General features: G+C 37.4%; 6 protein-coding genes and 2 long non-coding RNA genes across 9 annotated transcripts; 1 reads left to right on the plus strand and 7 right to left on the minus strand.

The window, feature by feature from the left end:
• Nucleotides 1-78: 78 nt before the first annotated feature.
• Nucleotides 79-9694, minus strand: LOC135780992 (uncharacterized). 2 transcript variants are annotated; one of them, XR_010545052.2, is made up of 9 exons: nucleotides 9423-9694; nucleotides 8954-8996; nucleotides 8141-8233; nucleotides 7904-7970; nucleotides 7740-7838; nucleotides 5893-5978; nucleotides 5706-5791; nucleotides 2020-2116; nucleotides 79-311 (listed from the first exon to the last, which is right to left on the minus strand). It is a non-coding gene; the product is annotated as an uncharacterized lncRNA (long non-coding RNA). The 2 variants fall into 2 exon arrangements; XR_010545051.2 differs by lacking the exon at nucleotides 5706-5791 and having other exon boundaries at nucleotides 9423-9679.
• Nucleotides 9695-12448: 2754 nt separating this feature from the next.
• Nucleotides 12449-13726, plus strand: LOC135780980 (uncharacterized). The gene is made up of 3 exons (XM_065291288.2): nucleotides 12449-13079; nucleotides 13177-13238; nucleotides 13338-13726. Exons 1-2 carry the CDS (start codon nucleotides 12489-12491, stop codon nucleotides 13231-13233), a joined length of 648 nt encoding a protein of 215 aa, XP_065147360.1. The 5' UTR covers nucleotides 12449-12488; the 3' UTR covers nucleotides 13234-13238; nucleotides 13338-13726.
• Nucleotides 13727-15458: 1732 nt separating this feature from the next.
• Nucleotides 15459-15876, minus strand: LOC141281504 (histone H3). Its single transcript, XM_073813336.1, has one exon. It carries the CDS (start codon nucleotides 15867-15869, stop codon nucleotides 15459-15461), a length of 411 nt encoding a protein of 136 aa, XP_073669437.1. The 5' UTR covers nucleotides 15870-15876.
• Nucleotides 15877-16842: 966 nt separating this feature from the next.
• LOC135780986 (histone H2A-like) lies at nucleotides 16843-17239 on the minus strand. Its single transcript, XM_065291293.2, has one exon. It carries the CDS (start codon nucleotides 17237-17239, stop codon nucleotides 16853-16855), a length of 387 nt encoding a protein of 128 aa, XP_065147365.1. The 3' UTR covers nucleotides 16843-16852.
• Nucleotides 17240-18002: 763 nt separating this feature from the next.
• LOC135780981 (histone H1-like) lies at nucleotides 18003-18623 on the minus strand. The gene has a single exon (XM_065291289.1). The coding sequence runs from the start codon at nucleotides 18621-18623 to the stop codon at nucleotides 18003-18005; it is 621 nt and encodes a 206-aa protein (XP_065147361.1).
• Nucleotides 18624-20741: 2118 nt separating this feature from the next.
• LOC135780987 (histone H2B-like) lies at nucleotides 20742-21214 on the minus strand. Its single transcript, XM_065291294.2, has one exon. The coding sequence runs from the start codon at nucleotides 21200-21202 to the stop codon at nucleotides 20828-20830; it is 375 nt and encodes a 124-aa protein (XP_065147366.1). The 5' UTR covers nucleotides 21203-21214; the 3' UTR covers nucleotides 20742-20827.
• An 817-nt stretch (nucleotides 21215-22031) lies between these two features.
• On the minus strand, nucleotides 22032-22430 carry LOC141281470 (histone H4). Its single transcript, XM_073813234.1, has one exon. The coding sequence runs from the start codon at nucleotides 22400-22402 to the stop codon at nucleotides 22091-22093; it is 312 nt and encodes a 103-aa protein (XP_073669335.1). The 5' UTR covers nucleotides 22403-22430; the 3' UTR covers nucleotides 22032-22090.
• Nucleotides 22431-25739: 3309 nt separating this feature from the next.
• On the minus strand, nucleotides 25740-26187 carry LOC135781736 (uncharacterized). The gene is made up of 3 exons (XR_010545220.1): nucleotides 26113-26187; nucleotides 25945-26019; nucleotides 25740-25860 (listed from the first exon to the last, which is right to left on the minus strand). It is a non-coding gene; the product is annotated as an uncharacterized lncRNA (long non-coding RNA).
• Nucleotides 26188-27254: the final 1067 nt, after the last annotated feature.

Here is a 27254-nt window from a genome sequence, read left to right on the forward strand (position 1 = left end):
AAAACACGATTTCACTATATAAACTAAGTTTATTTATATATAATCTATTTAAATGAACAAATAATCACACAATCCATGTTGATCCATGGATTCTTTATTCGTAGACATAAAATCAAAATCATTAATCACAGGAACATTTATAGAATTTATAGACTTAGATAATAATATAATAGGGTAGATAATTTGCTTATATAACACATAAAATTGGCAATAAACATGTAGAACATTGTATCATAAAAAAACATTTTAATATATTAAAAATGAAAACATTTAAACAATGAACTTCAGAACTCCACAGCAATCTCTGCCATCTGCAAAAGTAACAAACAATAAAGGCAACGTAAGTTAGTGTAACATTAGGTTAAACATTTAGATGAACAATTCAATGACAAAAGTATTATCATTAAGTTGCACGACCCCGTCAAATGGTCTGATAAAAATGCATATACAGATTTGAAACGCGTTTTGTGTAGGCCTACTTCTTCGTAAAAAGTTTTAAATATATTTAGTGCGCTGCAGTTTGGTTATCAGAAGAATATTTCATTTTAAATAATTATATTGGTATACTGATAAACAAGAGACATACAAACAAGAAAAAGTTCAGCGCCAGGATATTAGTAATTTTGATAATGATTCTTTACGACATTTTATTTTAAACTATAAAGGCTATATATATATATATATTCGAACAAGCAGAGTTATTAAACCAATATGATAAAGTGTATACAAGTAAAAAAGTTTCACACCATAATTTTCAAAAGTATGCTATCTTTTACGCATGGTTTCTTTAAAAGTAGGCTATTTTCTCTACAACAACTGATTTAATCAGCAAAATGATTCTCTTTTACCTTAGTATTTTTAGAACAAATCTATTCAAAAGGTTTTTTTTTGTTACTTCGACAGCTACAAGTTGGTAAAAGTTTAGTACTGCAATAGTACAGTTTTTAAACGAGTTTTTATTTTAAGATGTCGCTGTGGGATTGAGTATGGTGGTTCCAATTTACATTTATATTTTACTGGTAAACGGCTTAATTCATTCTTGCAAGCGCTTCAGACGATGTCGCGTTTATAAATCAGGATTTTAGCAGCCGTTAAAGGAACAACTGGTTAAATTGAACACAAGGTGTTTCTGGGTCGTGTTTTGTCACTACTTTATAGTATACTCGTTTCATGTCTGACAACCGAACAGATAATATGTAAAAAATAGCATGCAGTTGTTTTACAGTTTTTCTCGATTGCGGAAACACGATAAACAGGCTTTTGAACTAAAATTTCAAAACCATAACGCCATTTTTCAAGAAGCACAATCATTCAAAATCAATTTGCTGAACAATAAACACTACTCCCCTGATTTAACACATGAGTTTTAAATCAGTGAAGTTTTACTTCAAAACTCTACACACAAATCCCTACATCTCTCGAGGCTTACAACATGTGGTCATATGGAAAGCACTAGCATTCAATACTGTTCACTCAAGTCAGCACAGCTAAGGCTCAATTAGCAAAGGAGGAGGAGGAGGAGGGAAAGAAGGAGGAGGAAGAGGACTTGTTGAAGGAGGAGGAAGAGGAGGAGGACATGGTGAAAGGTGACAAGCAGTCTCAGATTCAAGCCACTCTAGCTGACCATGTCCTTGTCCATGGTATGATTATGAGGGAGGCTGAGCCACGAGTAAAGCCTAATTTGAGTCGCTTCACTGTTGCCTCCATGGTTTTGAGTGTAGAGTTTAATTTTGACCTGAAAATATAATACTTGGAGTATTGTGTGAGATGTTATGCAATTGTGTTTACTGTTTAGAGAATATGAGGCATAATTTCAGTAAATGTGTTTAAGCAACTGAGAAAAACTGTAATATGCAATATAATGTGACAGATAAAAGAGAAGAAATTAAACATATTTCAGGTGCCAACACTCAATCAAACGCAAACACATCACATATATGCTAATTAGTGTGTGACGTAATCGCCACATGCTCTAAAAAAGTCTCTCTAAATCCTGTGGGAAACACTGAATATGATTACCATTTTAAATTTCTGTGTGGGGCAAATTTCAGGGCTAATGCAATTAAGTCTTCCACGTCAAGGGCCTTTAATGCCTTGTAGTTTTTCTGTGTTGATTCTGTAAACAAAATAAAATAATCACAGTCAATAATTTCTATAATGTGTAGATTGTAAATACAATTCGATGAAAGAATTAAATTAATTTTTCAGCTGATTATAAAAAAACACAATCTCATGGCAATTAGTACTATGTATGTTACGAGGTGGCTCATTGTACTGATTTAATTCATTCTTATTTTAATAATAGTCATAGGTATTTGTATGATTTACTGTACAAATTCATAAGAATTGGCCTTGTAAAATATGTGCCATTTAAACCAGGGATGGCGAACATTGGTCCTGGAGAGGGCAGTCCTGCAGATTTTAGCTCCAACCCTGATAAAAGCTCACCTGCCCGTAGCTTTCTAGTAACTCTTTAGACCTTGATTTTAGCCTGTTCAGGTGTGTTTGATTAGAGCTGGAGCTAAACTCTGCAGGACTGCAGACCTCCAGGACCAACATTTGCCACCCCTGAATTAAACATACAAGTTCATCATGTCATGTCATACTCATACTCCTGTATAACCACAATTGTGATGTATGGTTGTAACTGTTGTTATGATTACTACATGCATAATTATGCAAGTTGATATTCTGATCATTTATATGTTTTTCTTATTTTATAAGCACATCAGTACCAGTTACAAATCACATCAGTCCTAACTAGGCCTGTCACGATAACAAATATTGCTAGACGATAAATTGCCTCGGAATTTATCGCGATAGACGATAACATTGATGCTCCGGGACCATTATAATAATGCAGATACACCTTTTCAAAGATCTATAAACTTTTATTTCTAAACAATAAGTAATACTGGAACTGGAAGACATTTTAAATATCCACACGAAATGAACAAAATAACAGGATGATTGCGTTTTAGGTGCATATGCATGTTTGTCATGTTGCCACTTTTAAGTGCTACGTTTTTACCACAAATGTGACATAACGGCTCGTTCAGGTTTAGTGGTTCACCTCGGTCATTAGGTTTAAATCCAAAGTACTCCCACACTGCAGCTGTAGCGTTTGGTTTTGAAACTTGGCTGTTTAAACTTGGTATTAAGATGTGTTTTTGATCAGATCACAAGTGGACGAGAGAGACATATCACGTTTACACCTGGTATTTAAATCTGTCTCTTTTGTCCACTTTCGACCGCTTCTGTCCTGAATACTGTGAGGGGGTGGTCTGTCGAGACGGTGGTCGAGTCTTTCCGCTGTCATTTAAACGCCAGCGGGAGTAATTATGAGTTTATATGGACGCAAACTAATATTATGTCCACTGCTTGTTTAGGAAGTAAACATGCTGCACAGTATTTTCTACATGTATATGTTAGAGCTTTCTCTGAATTTTCAGCGGAATTGATGAAATAAGATCGCGCAACTTTCACACGCTTGCAAAATGAAACTGCGGAGATCACCCGCTTTAGTTTATCAATGAAAGGTTAAAAATAGCACTGTTCACCTTGTGTCAGAAAAGTCAGAAAAGTCAGAAAAGACGTAAAACATTGTGATCCGATTGATGAAAACGCATGTTAATGACAAGTGTAAACAGCCTCTAGTAAATCCATCTTTTTCTTCAACTCTCGTCTCAACTAGTGTTTTCTCCTGCTACACTCCTTAAGCCGAAAGTATACTAGGGACGTCCGCGTATGCGCGCCGTCCGCATGACGTCATTTTCGTCATCAGGAGGGTCCGCGGCCGGCCGCGCGGACCGTCCGCGTGCAGCCCAAAATTTGAGACCGCGCGGACAGTGCGCGTACAGTCCGCGTACGACAGCGCATGCGCGAGAAAATATTTAGACAGGACACTCCACTATAAACAATTATACAAAGGAAATAGACAGCATTTACACACACACTATCGTTTTTCTTCTTTAACTTTTACTTCTTCCAAGAACAGAAAGCTGTGGAGCATGTTTGTTTGATTCCTGTTCTTTGTTGTCTTGTTGTTTTTCCTAAACTGTGTTTGCAATGGTGGATCAGTTACTTTTCTTCACCTATCCAAATGTTTTAATGTACTGTAAATGTCGCCAAATCAGTGCTGCCCTGACAGCCTGTTAGACGAATAATTTGAATAAGAAATCATTTGTATTGCGTATAGTGTCGAACGCGGCCATCCGCGTGTAGCCGCGGGGACTATACTCGGAAAGCTGCGCGGACGCGTGCGCGCGCGAGCCGGACGCGGACGCGGAAAAAAGTATACCCGGCCCTTTACGCGGCGCTCATCCTCCTCAGTACGCCTACTGTGATAGGCTACGCCAGGAGTCCCCCCTCCCCACACAGATCATGCGACTGACAAATGACTGACGAGGGTTCACTCCTTGTCACTCGTTGCACGGAGCGGTCATCCAGTCTCTTTGGTAGAGAGAGAGAGAGACAAGGAAAACAAACAAGCATGCAAATGTGAATTATTGCGGCCGAAAAAAAATGATCGAGCTCATTTTATTTACCGTGCGATTAATGGATTTATCGTTTATCGCGACAGGCCTAGTCCTAACTAGGGATGCTCCGATCAGGGTTTTTGCAGGCCGATACCGATCACCGATTTGTTGTCTTCGTGATCGGCCGATACCAATGCCGATACCGATTTTTCAAGCTGATGTGCAAGCTTTTTGATGACTGTTACTGGTAACATTTTTTCTAGATAAAGTAATAACACAGATGTTGCCTTTGTTATATTACTTGCAGTAATTAGGTTTATTATTGTTTTAATAGAGAATCAAAAAATTAGCACAACAAATATTTCTTCTGCAAAGAGAAATTGAATATGCCTTTAAAAAGTCTTATGTCAGTTAAAAGTGATAAAAATAAAACACTTCAAAGTCTAAACTGTATGAATTAAACATACACGCATTCGTATGAAGTATAACAGTTCTTTAGTGAAGAGCAGAAAGTGATTTTATTGAGAGATGAATTAGGATACTGTAGCTTTAAGACGTGAGAGAGATCACTCTGTTCACGTGCACTGATGACTGAGGCTTCTGTGTGTGCATGCGCCGGATGTACATGGACAAGAGCAGCTGTGAGGAAAATGAAAGTTTAAACGCTCAAACTTTAAAACGCATGCAAATAATAAACTTTTGGCATGAGGATGCAATTATCCGCGATAGATGTGTGTTGTATACGCTGTTTGATGGGAATGTGAAGACGCGTCGCGCTGTTGATCAGATCGCGTCCTCATAGAAAATACGCTTATCTCTGCAAGCGCAAAGAGAGAAATGCAAATCTTCATGTCACACACGAGCGATGGGTTATAAAAATGCTCGCATTGCGTAAAAATGGTCTCTAACTGCAGCCGCATTCAGGAGCCCTATGTTGACAAAGGTAAACAGAAAGATCGGTTTATGAGATCGACAAATTTAGCGAGGACCGATGGAGTCATTTAATGACGTTATCGGCCGATACCGATCGGCGGCCGATCGATCGGAGCATCCCTAGTCCTAACGTAATGTATTTTCTTCTTGGCCACTTTTCTTCTTGAGCATGCCTTAATTTACCCATTTCTAGTAGGCATACTGCATTAGTAAATAATAAATAAACCTATACTGGGTTGTTTCAATGCAGTGCTTTATTTAAAAGGTAACCCATGTGTTCTGTCCAATATTTACCCAGCATTGGGTTAAAAATAACCCAGCAGAATTTAGAGTGTGATATTCTGGTCCAATCTTATTCTGTCTCTTTTAATTGGATATTGCTGAGAATAAACGGACAGAAATGAGTTTAAACAATGAGACGAAAAAGAAAGCTTGCCTATTATTAAAGGGCAGATTCTAAGCATTTGGAAGGCTTTCTTACCCTTCCTCCATTTCATGCTGTAGGCAATCGGGACTTCAGTGGACTTCACCTGGGTTGGCTCCCCCAAGGGACCGTATGTAGTTAATCTAAAACAACAACAACATGTATTTTCTAATAAGTAGAAAATAATTATGAACACATACTGACTATATACTTTGTTGCATTTATGCATTTGGCAGAATTGTTTACTGTAGTAATTAATTATAGTCCTACTGTGTGAGCAATTTAAAATTAACAATTCTAACATACAGCAATTGTTTGCATTCTTCTAAAATCACAGTATCTTATTAAAATGGTTGTGTTAAAACAAACCCAATCAGTGTTTATATATTACATTAAAAAACACTAAATGCGTTGTCCAAAACTAGACACAACTCTGTGTGTTTACAACAACGTTGTATTAAAAGAAACACAAATGTGTTGTTCAAATAAAAACACAGCTGTGTCTAGTTTGGGACAAGGCAGTCAGTTTAAATGTGTCCCAAAAATAACAATGATTGGGTTTGTTTTAACACAACCGTTTTTAAAGTCTAGAACATATTAAGCAGTCAGTAAATCATTATTTTATGCATATAAATCATTATTAACTTGTGAAATATAATATAAATGTCCATTAACTATATTGAAAGTTTAGGATTGGAACATGCCTAGCTTATGTACGTATTTACATTATACATATTCAGATCATTTGCATCAATATCTGCAATTTAGCTCAGCTGCCTCCAATTTCTCTTGATGGTTGCTGATGGGTTCTGATGAACACATTAAGATATTTTGAGGAATGTCTGTAACCAAACTGACCTGAAGCACCATTGACTTCCATAGTAGGATAAAAGAATACTATAGAAGTGAATGGTGCTTCTGATTGCTTTGGTTACAAATGAATCCAGAAGTTGCAAAGATTGCTGTGTCATACCCAAAATGACCTGAGGCTGTAACTGCTACTTCAAAAGGTGTTTAACTAAGTACTGAGTAAAGGGTCGGAATACTTAGGTCATATCAACTTTAAAACCCTCCCCCCAAAGAGATGCTGAACAGAGCAAACATTTACTGGTAAATTGCAGTTAACAGATCATGTGTGAAGTTGAACAGAACCTTTCCGGTAAATCAGTGCTCCTAATTTACCAGTAAGAGAGGTTGTAAGATTACCAGTATTTTACCGGTAAGCGCTATGTGTGAACGAAAAATATAGGATTACCGGCATTTAGAACAGACGACGTCAGACCGTGCTGACAGCTTCGGGCCAATCATAATGTTTAATACAAATGATGCGTTTACCCCCGCACTGTTTACGGACGTTTCCACACACATGCTCCTTGAAAGTCGAGCACACCTGAAGTTTACATCAATATTTCTTCACCAAAGCTGTTTAAAACAGCTTACCACCTACTTGCAGAATTCCCAACGTAGCACGCCCTCTGTGAAGCCTAAAGTGCAAACAGTACTGTTGTTTAAAATGCATTTTCGGTTTGACGTCGCCTCATGCAATGTTGTTTAGTCATCATGAGCAACTTCGCGACTGTTTACCACAGACGTGAAAACAACAAAATACAGACCGTGGATATGAACGACGTGGATTGTTTACAAATACAACACTGAGCTCGCCGCACCCCACAGGAACGTCCGCTTTCTCAACGAATTTACCGGTATTTTGATACTGATGTGTGAATGATGTCTTACTGGTAAAAAGACGGAACGTCACTGCGTGTGTGAACAGCACATTTTTGTATTTACTGGTAAATTCATTCTGGTAAATTCATGGTAATTTACCAGAACTACTGTGTGAAAGAGGCTATTGACTGGTTGCTTTAGGTGTGGGTCAAACAGCCTTTTGTGCAGTCCCTTACCAATAAAAGCTAACATGGACTCCAGACCTTCTGGACTGTCTGTGAGAGACTTCAAACTCGCCCAGACCAACAAGGCATCATGTTAGCAGACATCCCGACCTGATCAAAAAATTTGATTAGGAGATGTTCTGGTCCTATTTTTAATATATCTTTTACAAACTTACCACAGGTGATCTGGCAAAGCAAAGACTTATGAAACAGCATCTTCCCAAATCTCCTCTTCAGGCTCATCTTAGCGATCATTGCATTTGATAAAGTTTGGAAAAAGAAAAACATATTTCATTAGTATAGAATCATAAATGTAATGTTTTGGTTAGAAATAGAAAAAACTGTGGCCCAAGTACAACTTTGAAAGAAATAATGTTTACATTATTTGTCATGGTACACTGTCACTTCATTACCTTTTGAGTGGTACAGATTTGGGCATCTGGAAAGACACGTGACTTCACCTCTGTGTATTTTATCACACTTCATCAAATTGCATGGTAATCTGCCTACAATATGAAACACATAATAAAATAAAAAACAAGTCATGGCCCCTTTTCAAAAGAAAATATAAATTGTGAAATACAAAACACTGCATCTTAGTTATTACGATTAGTAGAATTTGATCTGAATACAAAACAAATACTAAATGAATTGTAATATTGTAGGGGAGATGCTTCAAAAATAAATTGTAAATTATTGATTTCTATTACAAAATGCTAGCTTGGTGGTGCGTTACAATGGTGGGTGGTAGGTCATGGACATAGCCATCATTTAAAAAATTATGATTAAAGCCATAATACATAAAGATAGAAAATAATGCTGTTATGTACACCACCACAAAGACAAATTTTATATGTCAATATGAAGCCTCTCTAAAACTTATGTCAACATCCACTCTGAACTATGAATTCACTTCTGGCTCTGTCTATTGAAAAAAAGGGTTTGAAATATGTAAGCCTAACTTACATACTGTAGAAGGAATAGTGACATTAAGGACCACAATGGAAATAAGTTATTTTAACTTTATTGTGTTATCCTTGACAAATGTGTTATTTCAATTTTTGTCCAATAAATCAAATCAAATAGAAATGAATTGCTGTGCTGAACAATAACCATTGTATCCTAAATTATTTTCTTATATTTTCCTAATGACAATGATAAACCAGATATGCACTTTTTGGGCGCTTATGTATTGGATGCAAATATAAACACAAAATAATACTTACTCTTCAGCCAATGGAACACATCACAACACAACAAGAAAATGACCTGTAAAGAAAAGTGAACATAAATATACAATAGTTATTAATCCAGAATTGATGGCTTCTGTTTAAATTCTTAACCGTTTTAACAGGCTAACTTACTGAAAACTGTGTGTCCGTACTGTAAGTTAAATAACCCTACATTTACGCGTCAAACCCTACATTTAAATAACTTGCGTTATAATTAACTAAACAATGTCAAATAAATTTGAAGAACGAGGATAACACATTTTTATAGAAGGTAAAGACAAATTTAAGATCTTTACTACATTAGCTCAGATGCGTCACGAGCTCAGTCAAACCACTGCATCAACGGTCAACATTAAAAAGTTCAGAATATTTGAGTCATATCGAATTAACTGTTAATAAAAACAAAACAAACATAACTGTGAACTTATTTTAATGACTTAACCAGGAATTAATAAAAACTTACCTTAGAATTTACCATAGAAATGAAAACTGTCGTCTGAGGTAAACGGTTAAAATCCACTTTGAACTCACAAGGACCGAGGCGCGCGCACGCAAATACGTGTGTTCGACTTCTTGCTGCGCTGACAGGTAAACGTCATTGTACCGCGAGAGTGTAATTTCTTGACTCGCTCTCGCGATACATTGACGTAAAGAGGCGGGATATGGGTGAAGCTGAGGTGAAACCACGCCCGCCTAGCGCGAGTCTAGTGACAGCAGTGGCTGTTCAACCGACACTCAAGCGGCCACGCCCTTAATTATACAGAAGTTTAAGGCTTAATATAATTTAAACGGATGAGTTACAAAAACATTCACCCCCCTCACAGTTGTCATGACGGGCAAAATTAGCTATATAGGCCAAAAACACTTTTTGTACCAGGCTGTAAACATATTATTTTCTACTGTAAAGTTGGCAATTTTTAACATGGGAGTCTATGGGAATTGACTCCCTTTTGGAGCCAGTCGATGAATTGCAGTTTAAATCACTTCCGTGTTGGCTTCATTAGAGAGATCGGAAGGTTGCCCCTCGCTAATAACACATAACAAAAGACAACATGTTAAAGAACAATAAAGATGGTAAAAAAGATGTCCCACGTCCAGACTGAACTGAAAATTAGAACTTGTTTAACAATAAACATTTCTTGTATTAAAATAAACAGAAATATTGTGCTTTTAAAACATAGCTTTTTAGATCTTCACCCGGGGGAGGGTTCAATTATTTCATAAACATGCATGCACATTTTGTTCTAAATGGACAGAGCTTTATAAAAAAATAAAAATAAAAAAATGGTTTTATTATAATAAAAGTGTAGTAACTGGTTTTTGATTAAACAACAACAACAAACATCAAAAGAAAATTATCTGCTAAGATAATAACAAACAATGATAATTTGGGGGCCCATTTGGGATGTGGTGTGAGTTTGCCTTGCCCACACTGTCCCACAATATACCTCACAGTGGGCCCGCATGGGCATGTTTTGCATACAAAAGGCTGAGGGAGCTGTCTGTGGAACCATAAAGAAAGCAGATAAAAGGTTGTATGTTATTATATTATTAAGGGTATTCTTAAAATTTATATTTGAAATGGTGCTGGGCAAAGATTAATCGCGATTAATCGCATACAAAATAAAAGTGATTATTGGTATAATATATGAGTGTGTGCTGTGTCTAATTATTATGTATAAATATATACACACACATTCATATATGTATTTAAGAAACATTTACATGTTTATATATATTTATTTATATTTTTATATAATCTATAATATAAATAAAAAAAGATATATAAATAAAACAATTCTGAAATTAATATATGAATGTGTGTGTGGTTAAATATACATAATAATTAGATGCAGTACACGCACATATATTATGCAAAAAAAAAAATCACTTTTATTTTGTATGCGATTAATCAGGATTAATCTTTGCCCAGCACTAATTTGAAACGTTATATTTTAGACATTGTGATGAAAATATAATAAAAATAAAACAACCATAATAATGCTTAAAAAAATAGCCTAATCCATCTCCTAAATTCATATGGAAATCAAATGCCCCACCAGTGTTAAAATCAATCAAATAGTATACAAAAAATATTTTTAGCTTCTTAAACATTATATAATATGAGGAACCTAGAAAAATATTTACCAAAAAGGCACTTGTTTTAAAAGGGAAAAATAAAGATACAAAGATGATTTATTTGCATGTGTCTAATATATTTTTAACTTGATCAATTACTTTTGTTAAATTTTATAAAAATAAGTATTTTCATTAAATGAGTTTTTACATTTTTATCTAAAGGATTCACAAATTAAAATGTCATAAAAGAACCATTTACCATTCGCCGTACTGACATTATTTCAACCAAATTTCAACGTTGATTTTTAAGCATTGTATTAACCTTTAGCAATCGTTTACCATTCACCTTTGTTTCAACATTGTATCAATGTTGAAAAAACAACTGAGGTTATTTTAATCAAATTTCAACGTTGAAGGTTGGTCATGCCTGCTTGGTGGTCAGGCTGGCTTGTCTTAGCTGGTTTAAGCTGGCCAGGCTGGGAGACCAGCTTGACCAGCCATAATACCAGCCTGGCCAGGCTGGGAGACCAGCTTGACCAGCCTGGTCAGCCTGGGAGACCAGCTTGGCCAGCCTGGGAGACCACCTTGACCAGCCTGGGAGACCACCTTGACCAGGCTGGGAAACCAGCTTGACCAGGCTGGCCAGCTATTTCCATCTTAAACCAGCTAAAACCAGCCAACCAGCTTAGCCTGGTTTAAGCTGTTTTTTTCAGGAGGTAGGGAACGTTCCGGGAAGGTTTCCCTTAGGTTATAAATAAAAACCTAAAAATAACCTACAGGGAACGTTCCGGGAAGGTTCTCTTTAGGTTATAAATAAAAAACCTAAAACTAACCTGCAGGGAACGTTCCGGGAAGGTTCCCCTTAGGTTATAAATAAAAACCTAAAAATAACCTGCAGGGAACGTTCCGGAAAGGTTCTCTTTAGGTTATAAATAAAAAACCTACAAATAACCTGCAGGGAACGTTCCGGGAAGGTTCCCTTTAGGTTATAAATAAAAAACCTACAAATAACCTGCAGGGAACGTTCCGGGAAGGTTCCCTTTAGGTTATAAATAAAAAACCAACAAATAACCTGCAGGGAACGTTCCGGGAAGGTTCCCTTTAGGTTATAAATAAAAAACCTTAAAATAACCTGCAGGGAACGTTCCGGGAAGGTTCCCTTTAGGTTATAAAAAAAAAACTAAAAATAACCTGCAGGGAACGTTCCGGGAAGGTTCTCTTTAGGTTATTATAAAAATAACCTACAGGGAACGTTCCCAGAACGTTCTTATTTGGTTCCCAAAAAAATAACCAAATGGGAACCATATGGGAACGTTAGGGGAACGTTTTGTGTTTGTTGGGTTGTTATAAGGAAGATCTCGCGAGACGTGCGCGCATACGTGTGATATAAACAAGCGCGGTGTGCCTGAAGCTCTGTGTGATATCAACACGGTGTGCTGTGAGTTGAAAGATGGAAGTCCCGAGACTGAAGAAACGACCTCGGCGCTTCTGTGAACATTGCGACAATGAACTGTGTCATACACAGTATTTTGACCACAGAAAGCGCTATTTCAAAAATGGAGTTTGGGAGAAAAAAAACAAAAGGGCTTCGTCAGATAACGTACAGAGCCTGCTGATATCCAGTCATGAACCCGCTGTGAGTGTTGTACCGTCAATGTGGAAAGACCTGGAAGAAAACTTTACTGGACTTAGAGAGATTGATGAAAGTGAAATGAACTCCGAGGATATGGCAGGACGGCGTCTAGCCTTCAGCTCCCCTTCATCTCCGCTGCATGGACGCGACCAACCCCTTTCATCCAGTCCGCTGACCGATGAGAGTAAACTGCTGAATGCTTTGAGTGGACTGTCTCGTCAGCTTGATCTGCTTACTTCCAATGTGAATGAGCAGTTTGCCAATGTGAATGAGCAGTTTGCCGTAGTAAACTCCAGGTTGCTGTCCATGGAGGAGAGGTTGGCTGCTTTGGAGTCGAAAAACTGTAACGTTACTGTGAAAGAAAATAACTCCAAAAAGAGAAGACTGGTGCACAATCCCAATATTGCGGTAAGAATAATTGTATGTTTAAGCATATTTTTTAAGTAACGTTAGCACAACCAGTGTGTGTTTTATAACTTAGTGTTTTTTGTCTTGTAATTTTCAGGAGGATGTACGGCGTCTCCATAACTCTGAGGCAAACTGCAGGCGCTATGTACCATAGCAAGGGTAACGTAACGTTACGATTTAAAGAATATGTTTTTATTCTTGTAGGAAATAGATACGTTAATAGATCCGAGCTTAAACCCGCACATTTTGTTTTGACAGACTAACGCCGCCTCATAACGAAGCCGTGACCTCCTATTTGCTACAGTGGAAGTGCGCCACCATAGATCTCATGTCTGATGAGGAAGACGGCATTGTTGACGGGGTGTCTGGATTGTGCGGCCACCGCTCTCTTGCAGCCTGGAACTCTCCGAGCTCTGTGCCACGCTGCAATCCGGATTAGAGGCGATACCAAAGGACAGGGCAACTCACCATATGCGCCTGCGAAAGTGATTTTTTCCCAACGTTTTAGTGTTTTTTTTTTCAACACTTTGAAAATTTTTTTAGGGATCTTTCCCGAGTGTCTTGGGCACTTTTTGACGTGTTTGGAGGACAACATAAGAGACATTATGCTGCTTTGTACATAGTTGTGTGTTTATAAATAAAGCTCTTTGTTTTCTCTTATATACCTCGTTGGTGTGAATAGTGTAGTTCATAGCACAATGACAGTCAATTATAACATAAATTATAAATTTATTATTGGGGTTTACATTTATAATGAGCCAGGGTGCCCGATACCCTCCCTCTTTGGAGTAACGGCCGACTTGAATTTGCTCAGTGCTGTGAAACAGGACTTTGCAGTTGCCTACAGGACCTGATGGAAACACACAGAAATGAAGGCGGAGTCAGCAATGTGCTTCTAGTTTGACCCACCTCCATTTTACTTCAGAGCTGCATTTGTTATCACATATAAAAATATTTACGTTTACCAAATTATGATTTTTGCACATGCAGCCATGCTTGTTAATAGTAAATGTGATGTTTTACAGATGCAGCAATGTTAACAAGATGTAAAACCAAATGTAAAGCGAGGATCTTCATTTTTTTGTGGTTTATCCACTGATCTATATAAATGACTGGATTGCGCATAGAACGCTTGACGTAACTGCGTGAGGTGACGCCAGCACAGAGTTCGAGCCGCCATCTTGGTATACCCAACCGGCAGAGAGCGTCATTGACTTCCATTCAAAATCATGATCAAAATTTACCCGCTTTACAGCGTATCAGTTACACAAGGTTAATTTTTAGGAAATGTGTACGTTAATTATTTGATAATTCTGGTGTTATTTGCAATGTTTATCTTTTAATCGGGCAGGATAATGGATTTATAAAAAAACCGTTAAGGTGAGTGTGTGTTGCATTTGTTAATGACACGGGTATAAATAAAGTTTTGTTTGACATTCAGCTACACTGTGACGGTCAGCGTTATTTCTCTAAATAAGTTTAGGTAACTTGTAAGTTTAGATAACATTATTACAAAACTAGCAAATTATTGCATACACATACGGTACAAAGTATGATTATTTATTTAGATTTCAGAATGAGCACGTTTATTGTCATTAATACTAAATATGCTGCGGTCTGTCTGCTGATCTGATACTGTAATAAAGATGAATGTATAATAACTGTTTAAAACGCAAAATGTACAACTTTCAGTAAGTAACTATTTACATGCTTTGAACGTTTGTGTTGTAATAATGTACAGGGTAACTTCACATATAAAATCGAAGACGAGTAAAGTGATGTTTTATCATTAAAATCTGATAACGTCCATTGATTTAATAGAACGTTTGGGTATACCAACATGGCGGCGCGGTGGCTTCACAAGTGTGACGTCATGCGCAATCCAGTCATTTATATAGATCAGTGGGTTTATCCCATTTTTAATAGGCACTTACGTATGGTAGTGTTAATAGATGCAATTTTCACGAAACGAATATTTAACCACTTTATACTTAAGCGAAAACTATAAATGCTTGACCATTACATTATGAGCTCGGGAATAATTAAACGGGTCTTATTTTCCGGCTGTACTCACATGTCATAACGTTTTAGTTGGTGGTTAAATAGTCAGTGGATTGTAGTGCTTATATGACCACTAAAAAGTTACTACAGATAAAATCAGGAGAAAAAAACTCCAACCTTATTAATTTGAGTCTTGAATTTAAAACCAATCCTTCTTTTCATTACTTTTAATGATAGTTGTAAAGTTAATTTTTTTTTTTTCTTAAAACTATTCAGGAGTTAAAGTTTAGATTAAATGTAAAGAAATTCTCTCGTTCACTGGAATTGTGGTGGCTCTTAAAAGAGCCTTTGTGTTGATGTGGTTGAAGTTTGCACAGTTTAGGCGCGTTCTCCACGAATGCGGCGGGCCAGCTGGATGTCTTTGGGCATGATGGTGACCCTCTTGGCGTGGATGGCGCACAGATTTGTGTCCTCAAACAGACCGACCAAATAAGCTTCGCTGGACTCCTGCAGGGCCATGACGGCGGAGCTCTGGAAGCGCAGATCAGTCTTGAAGTCTTGGGCGATTTCTCTCACCAGACGCTGGAAAGGCAGCTTACGGATCAGCAGCTCAGTGGACTTCTGATAGCGGCGGATTTCTCTCAGCGCTACGGTACCGGGCCTGTAACGATGAGGCTTCTTCACACCGCCGGTAGCTGGGGCGCTCTTACGGGCAGCTTTAGTAGCGAGCTGCTTCCTGGGCGCTTTGCCTCCGGTGGATTTACGAGCGGTCTGCTTTGTCCTTGCCATGACTGAAGTCAAAACTCTTCCTCGTAGAAAAGTGAATACAGAATTACACTCAGCAAGCTGCTTTTAAAGACAAGAAGACCACGAGCTCAGAGGGCGTAGACAGTAAACTGACATGTGATTGGCCAATGTGTGACGTTTACTGGCCATTGGCTCTTTTCAAACGAGCAGAAGCGGTTTGTTCCCGCTCGATATCCTTTGTTTAGTTTAATGCCACATTTAAGTTATTATATTTAAGTTTAAATGTCATATGAAATTAATAATTTAAAATGTTCTGATAAAAAATACTTTACATAAAAACGTAAAAAGCAAAAGAAATCACCAGTATGAAAGCGACCCTGACACAAATAATATAATCGCAATGTGATCTCAGACGTCCCTTAACACCATGTAAGCGTGCATTTTGGAGTCTATATATTATGTTAGGAACCTTTATATACAAAGAAACATTTTTAAGACATCTATTTTTTTTGTGATCAATTCTTTATTTATGTTATAACTATGATTATGGAGATGTAGGAGGTGACAACACCACCTTTACAAGAAGGAAAAATTTATAAGACATCTAAACTGTTAAATGAATAGCAAATGATATTTTATAAAGACACTCTGTTCGGACTTAAATAGTTGGTTGCACTTTGGATGAACAAACCTGAAAAAATTTTTTATTCGATTTTATTACAGAAATCCGATTTCATAGCAGCTTTACAGAAAATATAACAAACACCACCAATATAAAGGGCACAATAGAAAAGAAAACTGATAGCATCCATGTAGCAAGAAATAGGACGTTCCCTGACCCCAGTTTGAAAACCCCTGCTTAAATCTATTCAAGCATGGATATTTCTTAAAGCATCTCGCTTTGCAAATGGTTTAACGTTATAACACACATGCATAATCTATACAATAAAACGGGTTTCACTCTTTTATAGTTAAAATGGGTGGCTCTTAAAAGAGCCTTTGTTTCATTCTTGGTCAAACTAGCTTTACTTTGCCTTAGCGGGCTTCTCGGTCTTTTTTGGCAGCAACACAGCCTGAATGTTGGGCAACACACCGCCCTGAGCGATGGTCACGCGACCCAAGAGTTTGTTCAACTCCTCGTCGTTACGCACTGCCAGCTGTAAATGGCGGGGAATGATGCGAGTCTTCTTGTTGTCACGAGCGGCGTTTCCGGCCAACTCCAGGATCTCAGCAGTAAGATACTCGAGCACAGCGGCGAGATAAACTGGAGCTCCAGCACCGACGCGCTCTCCATAGTTACCCTTGCGAAGAAGTCTGTGAACACGGCCGACAGGAAACTGAAGTCCGGCTCTAGATGAACGAGTCTTAGCCTTTGCTCTGGCTTTACCACCGGTTTTGCCTCTGCCGCTCATTTTCGTTTAACTTTTGTAGTCACAAAAAGTTGTGACTCAAGGTTGTTGTTTCCAGTATTTAAGAGCTGCTTTATTTGCCTATTGGTTGAAGTCTGTGAAAAGTTCAAACCAATCACTGAACTTCCCTCCAAATACAAAATCCCGCCCCCTTCTATCTTTCTGCCTGCCTTTGTTTTACAATTGCCGCTTATATTCATATTTATACATTTGGCAGATGCTTTAATCCAACTTACAGTTCATTATAATGTATACATTTATATGTGTATAAATGTATGTGTTGCCTGAGAAGAAATAAACTGTAAAAAAAACTGAAAGTTAACTAATATGTTTGTTTTTGTTGTTAGCGCATTTAATAGCAAAGGTGGAAAGTAGTGAAGTATTTTTACTTTACTCGGGAACAAAATACAAGTATCTGTACTGCAGTGTACTGTAGTGTTATTATGCTTCAATAACTTTTGCTTACATCTTTATACTCTACTGCATTTCATATATACAAAGCGTTTTTAACTTTAATACTAAAGTTGCATTAAAATCTAATGCTTTCTTATGGCAGAGACGCTGCAAAATCTGCGTGGCACTAAAGTAAAACTTTTAGAGACTTCTTAGTAGAAGTACTATTTTATGAAGTATTTATTGTTTTAATAAATGAGATAAATTCTGGAGTTTAACTGCAAAAAAAATTACACACATTGAAACATTGCTCTTTAAAGGGCTGGTGGGTGGCTCTTAAAAGAGCCTTTTTGTTGGAAATAAAGTTTTGACTTTATTTCTTTTTGGGCGCTGCCTTTTTAGGCTTAGCTGCTTTGGGCTTTGCCGTCTTGGGTTTAGCAGCCTTCGCTTTCTTGGGGCTCTTCGCTGCTTTCTTAGGAGCCGCTGGCTTCTTTGCTTTCTTGGGGCTCTTTGTTGCCTTTTTAGCGGCGGTGGCGGCTGGTTTCTTCGCTGCTTTCTTGGGTGATTTCTTAGCGGCGGTCTTCTTTGTCGCTGCAGTCTTGGGCTTCTTGGCAGCGGCGGGTTTCTTGGCTGCGGGCTTCTTTGCTTTAGGAGCGGCTTTCTTCGCTGGTTTTGCCTTGGTCTCTGCCTGCTTTTTGTTGAGTTTAAAAGAGCCGGAAGCGCCGGTGCCTTTGGTCTGGACCAGAGTGCCTTTAGTCACCAGATTCTTGATGGCGATCTTAACGCGGGAGTTGTTCTTCTCCACGTCGTACCCACCGGCGACGAGCGCTTTCTTCAGGGCAGCGAGAGACACACCGCTCCTCTCCTTGGAAGCCGAAACAGCTTTGACGATGAGATCACCCACGCTTGGTCCCGTTTTCTTAGCTTTTGCAGCGGATTTCTTCTTGGGGGCCTTGGCCGGCACGACGGCAACAGCTGGGGCGGTTTCTGCCATCTTATTTTTAGCGGATCTGTATTATCAGAAAGTCAACACGAGATCAGTAAATGCGGAGCAGCAGAGCGCGCGGCGCTTTTACACAGCATATGAGAACCATATAGACTCAACCGTTACAGCGCAGTGTCTGTGCGCCTACACGAGCCGTTAACGTGTGTGTTTTCTCCTCTAACTTTTACAACAAAACCAGAGTACTAAAACACGTTGGCGCATTAAAGGACACTGTAAACACACAGCAGAGGTTCAGAGCTATATATAGACACTAAAACACGCGTGGACGAAAAGGTTATTTTGGCATCTTCATATAAAATCCAAGATCAACATCAGTCGCTCGATAAAGCTGCTTATGGTTTTCATGAGTTTTTATCGTTTAATATTTAATGACAGGTCGAGAAGGTCTTCTGTGTTTTTAACAGACACTTTTTTAAATCACTTAAATTAAATGAACATCAATGAAGGACTTGTGAAATGTTATATAAAGTAGTTTCTTAAATCATCTTGAAGCACACGCGCCATCCAGAGACTTCCTGTATCTTTGTGTCAGCATCTACGGTCAGATGTTGACAAAATCTATATAATTATACTCAAATTGCAAGGTTAACAGGGCATAAAAGTGGCCTCGCGCATTCATCAATAACATAACAGTGACAGTGAGATACTGAAATACATGCACACCAGTGATTCAGTCCTAATGAACTGTTTAATAGCTTCAAACAAAAGACAAATTGTGTCCACACCGTACACAAAATAAAGTGGGACCATTACTGTACTTTTTAACATCATGCCTAAATTATACCTAAATTAGGGGAACATTTCCACCATTTCACAAACCACTAGAAAGATTCAGAATTCAAATTAAACAAAAAATTACAAACTACCACTGCGAGAAATCTCAACAAGCTTAAATCTGTCTGCAAGGTTCGCCAAGTCTTGTAATGACAGAAGGACAAGCAGTGGAGCTGAACCACAACTGTTGATTTACATGTATTTGTATTTTCATGTTTCTATAATGTATTTGTATATTTATTGTTTCTATGATTTGGCAAAGTGAAGACTCATTCAACCATGTCAATAAAGCTATTTTAACTTTTTTATTGGTTTACTGTCATCCCCTTTAATTGGTGGGCCATAGAGATTGATCAGCATTAAATGAATCCATGAATTTTAGTGTAGGCACACATTTACATTATTTATTTACAAAAACATAATAAACATATAGATGTGAGATGTAAAACTGCGGGCATTTCTGAAACCAAATTTATATCTAGCTTCTACATTTCTTATACAAAGACAATGTGTTTACTGAACACATGCTTTACCTGAGGCAAATATGACAATTTGGTATTTTACATTTATTATATGCACGATGAGGGGAGGTCTATTGTAAGGGACCATTCTGAAAACTTTGAGCGCAACTCTTGCTGATCACAAATCATAAACCTTACACTTATCAACACTTCATCAATACTGAGATATCTGTGCTTTAAAATAACAAAACTTAGTTAATCTTATGATTATTTCTGGTGCTATGGCATTTCTGCGCTGTGTCGGAGATGTTAGCACGGCTCTAAGATTGGTTACAAACATAAAACCCTGCACAATCTAATGTGTTGCGCCTTATAAACCCACTGCTTTACATTGTGTGCAACACTTTTCATCTCCTTTGCATTTTGTCCACTTTCACTGCTGCTTAAGAAAATATTAAGCCTCTTAAAAGTCCTCATTGATGCTCCTAACAATTTTGGATCTTAAAACATCTCTTAAGGGTCAAGAAACTTTCTGAATTTATTATTTACAAGAATCGTTTATTTTAAGGGGAAACACCCACATTTCTATTAATTGCATTATTTTTGTCACCAGGAGCAACTCTTTGCCAGAAGATGTTTCATGAATACAGGCCCTGGATCTGGGCATGTAATGACAAATCAAAACTGCAGATGACATTAATAGTACGAAGTATGTAAATGTATGAAGTACATTGAGGCTTTAGTGGACAAAAATCACAGAAAAAAGCTAAATAAAATGAATTATTTTGCAAAGCGACTGTATCAGTTGAGATTTTGAATCGGCTTCATAACAGAATTAACTAAATACATTAAGAAGAATTGTTTTGCCAACTATTTCAAGTCAAATACAGAAGCTCTTCAAACGAGAAAGTGGGTGGCTCTTAAAAGAGCCTTTGGGTGTTGAAAGCTTCAAGAGATTTATTTGGAGCTGGTGTACTTGGTGACGGCCTTTGTTCCCTCAGACACGGCGTGTTTAGCGAGTTCACCGGGCAGCAGCAGACGCACGGCGGTCTGGATCTCTCTCGATGTGATGGTGGAGCGCTTGTTGTAGTGAGCGAGACGAGAGGACTCACCGGCGATACGCTCGAAAATATCATTGACGAAAGAGTTCATGATCCCCATGGCCTTAGAGGAAATCCCGGTGTCAGGATGAACCTGCTTCAAGACCTTGTAGACGTAGATAGCATAGCTCTCCTTCCTGGACCTCTTGCGCTTCTTACCGCCCTTTACAGCGGTTTTAGTAACGGCCTTCTTGGACCCCTTCTTAGGTGCGGACTTCGCTGGCTCAGGCATGATTGCTCAAGACAGAACAACAGAGTGTGTAACGATCTGCGCTGGTGAAGAAATATTTATTCTCTGTTCATGCTAATTTTCATGGAGATCAGGCTCATGGTGCTGATTGGGTGTCTTCATTGGACAGATGGCACGAATGGATTTCATTGGAGCAGCAAACACGTAAGAGAGCCAATCAAAGTCGCTTAAACGGTAGCCCCACCCATAGCCTAATGTTTGAATTTAATACACCCACGCATTCTAGTGCAATGTACTTTCCCGCTCATTTTAAAAATACAATTTCTTTAAATTTTTTATAAGAGTCGGCAGCCTTTTGCTGTTTATCTTCATTTTGGAATAAAATGTTTAACTATTACAAGCGAGATCTCTTACCTATGCGTATAAAGGCAGTATAACATTACTAATGCTTGGGGACACAACACTAATAAATTGCGAACACATTCTAAGATTCTCAACACAAGAGTGTTTATTACATAAATTATTTTTATCTGTGACTGTAAGCAAAGACTAAGCACAAATGGGGCAGGCTATGCATAATCAGTGCGAAAATTATTAGGGGTCCCTAAGTTTACAGCACAGATTTTGGAAACATTTTTCGTTTTTAGGGCGTTAGTTATACGAACTTTGTTATGAATCTAAAACACTTTTGTATTTTGGAGAAGTACCTCAACATTTAAAGAACGGCAAAAACAACGCAGTGCCATAACAGGTCTGTGTAAAATGAAAAATTCAAATAATCCATACATGTTGCTAACTTTAAAACACGGTTTATTTATTAGACCATTTATATCAATACAAAACAGAAACATCGAGCAAGTATCGACTCTTTATGTGATAATGTGGGTGGCTCTTAAAAGAGCCGTTTGAGTTTGTGTGGCGTTTAGGCGATTAACCTCCGAAACCGTACAGAGTGCGACCCTGACGCTTCAGAGCATAGACGACATCCATGGCGGTGACGGTCTTTCTCTTGGCGTGTTCAGTGTAGGTGACGGCGTCACGAATAACGTTCTCCAAAAACACCTTCAACACACCGCGAGTCTCCTCATAGATCAGACCGGAGATTCGCTTGACTCCACCACGACGAGCGAGACGACGGATGGCGGGTTTGGTGATTCCCTGGATGTTATCACGCAAAACCTTGCGATGACGCTTAGCGCCTCCTTTACCGAGTCCTTTACCGCCTTTTCCTCTTCCAGACATAACTTCAGCCTTGAGAAATCAAGATGAGTGAAGTGGGGCAGTGAAACAGGACTTTAGAGTTGCCTACAGGACCTAGTGGAAACACACTAGGTGCATGGTAAGGAGAGTTACGAGGTCACCTACTGGACAACCGGCAAATTGCATATTTTAGGTCCTGAACAATGTGACTTCAGTGTGATTGACTGAACATTGATTAATAAAACAATGAAGAAGAAAACAACACTGGCAAGTTATTGGTGGGGACAAAAGGACAAAGGGTTGCTGGCGACTGCTGCTGCATTTCAGGGGCAATAAAAAATATATTAAAAAGGAAAATAGCTAACATGCGTAAAACTCAAAACAGTGTCCATGACAGCTACATCATAAACCTGATGGCTTTTTCTTATTTTGTTTCTTCGTAATTTAGGAACATACTGTAGTGCTGAAGTGTAAACTACTACTACAAGACTACTAAAGTGTAAACTTAACAAACTATCCTATAATTGTGTAAAGGAATCATGTGATTAAAGGTTTTCCGGCTGTAATAATGTTCACATATCACACACTGACTTTTATCTGTTCTCCTCATTTCAGAAGGTCTGTACTTAAAGACATGTATTGATTTGCTCTTTCCTTGATTTTTATAAGGTTCATAAAGAGCAAATGTTGTGCATAATATCAATATGCATGCATAAAACAATGTATAGAAAAGTGCTGGTAAAGCAAGCGTATAATAAACATTTTGTCTGCACCTATAGAAATTCAGAAGCTACACAATACAAAGCCCATAATAATATAAATGATAATATAAATGAACAATATAAACCTCATTTTGAAATAAGACTTAGACAACCCACTTCCAGACTCAAGATGTTAAACATTTATTATGTTTGAAAACAATTAACATTAACCATTGACTATTGAAACACTGTAATATACTGAACTGTTTCATTCGGCCTCATGTCTTGATTTAACAAACACATGGACATTAAAAACATTAAATCAAAACAGATTTTAGACATTTGAGTTTGTTGTTTGTTCCCTAGGATTTGCATAAGATTAAAAATTAATCAAACATTAAAAACTGAGATAAAGATGCTTTCACATAAAATGGTTTGGCTGTTCTGTGGGCGGGCTTAACAACCCTGTCCTCTACATTTACTGCTAGTTTGCTTGTTAGCATGCTCAGTTTTTGTCTCAGGCCTGTGATTTCTCATGTCCTGTTATTTGTAAGACAAACTTCTTGTGTTTGCTTTGAGCTCTTGTTCCTATAACGTGAGGACATGTATGTGACTGTTGTTTAAAAAGTCTTTTAGGACAGTTGGTCTTTGATACCATCCTTTATTTTATTGTTTTTCCTCTTATTATTTGTTTATTCAGGTTAGGGATGCAGGGAAGTGTTTTTGTAACACCACTATATCTTTTCTCTGTGCTACAGGTTATGTGAACTGCTGGATAAGTTGTGGGTTTTGATTGTCATGTTGGCGTTTTCGCGAAGTCTAAAAGTCGTGTCCAACTCTTTTAACTTTAATAAACTTTTTCATGGAAATTTTGGGTCTGAGGAAACTTTTTTGTTGTTGCCTGATGGGTTGTTATACATTAAACAATATTACCACATGCACTTCAAGTGAAGAACATTAGGCTTAAAAAAGCAAGCGTGTGCTAAAATTACGAGTCATTCTATAATGTCAAATAATAGTTATCCCATTGTGCAGTGTAATATTATTAGTTTTTATTATTATATAGCTTATTGTATTTCAATTTACAAAATATTTATTGAGCAGAACTTTTGGTCATTATAAACTTTACGATCAGAGGTAAGAGCTAAAAATACAGCTTTTCTGCAAATCAGGTATTCAGTTTCTTCAAGCATTGCCTTTTAATATAAGTGGAACTATGATAGTCAGTGTTTGATATGTGAACATCAGGCGAATCTGCCTCTTATCACATTCTTAAAATCTTTAATCACATGTTTTCTTTAATCACATGCACTTTTCCTTTTAAACAACATTTTAATGTTCCTGAAATGTAGCAGCAGATGCCAGCAACCACTCATCGCTTTTTTTCTCTGAATAAATTTATCTTCAGTCATTTTATTTTGTTTTCAATTTAATTTATTTAATCAATTAAACAAAAAAAATATCTGAATAAAGATATGTATATTTAAAACCATTAAATTATCATCACTGCACAGGAGTAAAGTTTAGGTATGCTGGTTATCCAGCAGGTGACCTCTTAACTTTGTCTTCTTACAATGCACTTAGTGATTTACAACCTAGGAGCACTCGTAGATCTTCAACCATTTTCAAGCACTACTTAACTTATGATGCTTTTGGGGAACGGCCCCTGAATCTCAGGTGATTCATACAACTGTTTTTTACAATTCAATTCAATTTTATTTTATTTATATAGCACTTTTCACAATTGGTAATTGTTTTAAAGCAGCTTTACATTAATTGAAGCAGGGAAAACACAGAAAAAACGACAGACAACATAAGTAGCAAAATACAGCGGCTCTGAATAAACTTTACAAGCGAGCGTATTAATAATGTCGGCAGACAATCTTATTCGGCTTACAGTACCATGCATTTGGGAAATGCGGCCCTAAATTCCCAGTTAACCAAAATATTTGACTGTTATGCAACTGCAACATAATCTGACGACCAAGCTAGGATTGTGAAAGTCTTTTATATGTTGCCACAACATAATTCTTGGATGTTGCCAGCAATGTTGTGTGATAGAAGTCAGAAAGCTCTCGAATTTCAATACCTTGTCATTTGTACTATTTAATAACATTACGGATTATATTAAATAAGATATATTATAACAATATATGTGTCATAAAGGCTTATATTATAAAAAACTATGTAACATTTGGGAGAAACATGTTGATAAAATGTAAGAGTTTTATTAATAAAGCATAGGAAAAATAAACACACAAAAAGTTAAAAAAGCAAGAGATTATGTTCTTGGGATCAGATTTGGAATGAAATGTGTTTATTTTGCTGCCTCTGGGTTGTAGGTAAGCAATGGCATTCTGTTAGACAGCAATTCAATGCTGCATAGCTCAAACACACACAGTCGCAGCTGCAGCTTAGCACACAGATTACAGAGCGCCTGACTGAAGAACGATGAAGGTCTCACAATCTACCCGACACTTCATCAACAGCATTGTCTTCTTCATCTGACATCATGTTAGTGGTGATTCAGAAACACACTTTGTCCACAGCCAGTACACTGGGTTTGACTCCAAGAGCTGAAAACAAAAACATGTACATCAGTACAGTTTATACTAATGCAGAAATAAATCAAACAGAAACCAATTCTAATCTTTCTCACCCTCTTCTTCCTCTGGTGACTCTGATAGATAGATAGACGGATGGACAAACAGACAGACAGACAGACAGAAAGATAGACAGACAGACAGACAGATAGATAGGATAGAGAGATCTACTGCATCTCTACCGACAGACTGCCATCTACAAAACACAAGTAAAAATACTTTGTTACAAAACAGATTCTGTCAAATTAAAGCATGACTTATTTCATTGATTTGCGCTTACCATAATTTAAGGATTGTGCAGCTGCCCTTTCCTCTTCAACTCCTCAGTCAAGCACTGAGAGCGCTTTCTTGTTGTCTTAAAAAAAACGACTTACCAAATTAGAAACATTCAATAATACAAATCAAATAGCACAAAGATAAATAATAAACATAATATTATTAATCTTACTTTATTTCCTCTTGATGTCCTCACATCGCTGTCTCTGACTGGTTTGGAAACTGGAATAGATAGATAGACAGACAGACGGACAGACAGACAGACAGATAGACGAACAGACAGAAAGACAGACAGACAGATATATAGATAGATAGACAAACAAACAAACAGACAAACAGATAGATAAATAAATAGATAGACAGACAGACAGATAGATGGACAGACTGACTGACGGACAGAGGGATTTATAGATAGATAGATAGATAGATAGATAGATAGATAGATAGATAGATAGATAGATAGATAGATAGATAGATAGATAGATAGATAGATAGATAGATAGACACACAGACATACAGACAGACAGACGGACAGACAAACAGACAGATAGATAGACAGACGGACAGACAGATGAACAAACCAACAGATGGACAAACAGACAGACAGACGAACAGACAGAAAGACAGACAGACAGACTGACAGATAGATAGATAGATAGATAGATAGATAGATAGATAGATAGACAGACAGACAGACAGACAGACAGACAGACTGACAGACGGACAGAGGAATAGATAGATAGATAGATAGATAGATAGATAGATAGATAGATAGATAGATAGATAGATAGATAGATAGATAGATAGATAGATAGATAGATAGATAGATAGACAGACGGACGGGCAGACAGACAGATAGACAAACAGACAGACAGACAGACAGACAGACAGACAGATAGATAGACAGATAGATAGACAGATAGATGGACTAACAAACAGACAGACAGACAGACAGACAGATAGATAGTAGTGTTAATTTTGTCACCTATTTTTAATTTAGTCTTAGTCTTGTGCATATCTTTTTTTGTTAGTCAAGTTTTAGTCGACTAAAAGTCTCATCATTTTAGTCTAGTTTTAGTCAAAAGACAACTCAAGGTATCTTAGTCAAGTTTTAGTCGACTAAAAGTCTCGTCATTTTAGTCTAGTTTTAGTCAACTAAAAGTCTTGTTATTTTAGTCTACGGTAATTTTAGTCAAAAGAAGACTTAATATATCTTAGTCAAGTTTTAGTTAAAACATTTTTGTCTTTTTAAAAAGAAATTATTTCTAAAAATTATTTCTGATAACCATTTTAGTCAAATAGGGTTACACACAT

This window comes from Paramisgurnus dabryanus, chromosome 23 (assembly GCF_030506205.2).
Source record: "Paramisgurnus dabryanus chromosome 23, PD_genome_1.1, whole genome shotgun sequence".
Classification (NCBI taxonomy): Eukaryota; Metazoa; Chordata; class Actinopteri; order Cypriniformes; family Cobitidae; genus Paramisgurnus; species Paramisgurnus dabryanus.

What these genes read in the sequence shown, in the direction of transcription:
- LOC135780980 (XM_065291288.2), top strand. Translation starts at nt 12,489, where the DNA reads ATGGAAGTCCCGAGACTGAAGAAACGACCTCGGCGCTTCTGTGAACAT. An exon ending in TGCACAATCCCAATATTGCG is followed by an intron (nt 13,080 to 13,176) that starts GTAAGAATAATT and finishes TGTAATTTTCAG; the next exon opens with GAGGATGTACGGCGTCTCCA.
- LOC141281504 (XM_073813336.1), bottom strand. Translation starts at nt 15,869, where the DNA reads ATGGCAAGGACAAAGCAGACCGCTCGTAAATCCACCGGAGGCAAAGCG.
- LOC135780986 (XM_065291293.2), bottom strand. Translation starts at nt 17,239, where the DNA reads ATGAGCGGCAGAGGCAAAACCGGTGGTAAAGCCAGAGCAAAGGCTAAG.
- LOC135780981 (XM_065291289.1), bottom strand. Translation starts at nt 18,623, where the DNA reads ATGGCAGAAACCGCCCCAGCTGTTGCCGTCGTGCCGGCCAAGGCCCCC.
- LOC135780987 (XM_065291294.2), bottom strand. Translation starts at nt 21,202, where the DNA reads ATGCCTGAGCCAGCGAAGTCCGCACCTAAGAAGGGGTCCAAGAAGGCC.
- LOC141281470 (XM_073813234.1), bottom strand. Translation starts at nt 22,402, where the DNA reads ATGTCTGGAAGAGGAAAAGGCGGTAAAGGACTCGGTAAAGGAGGCGCT.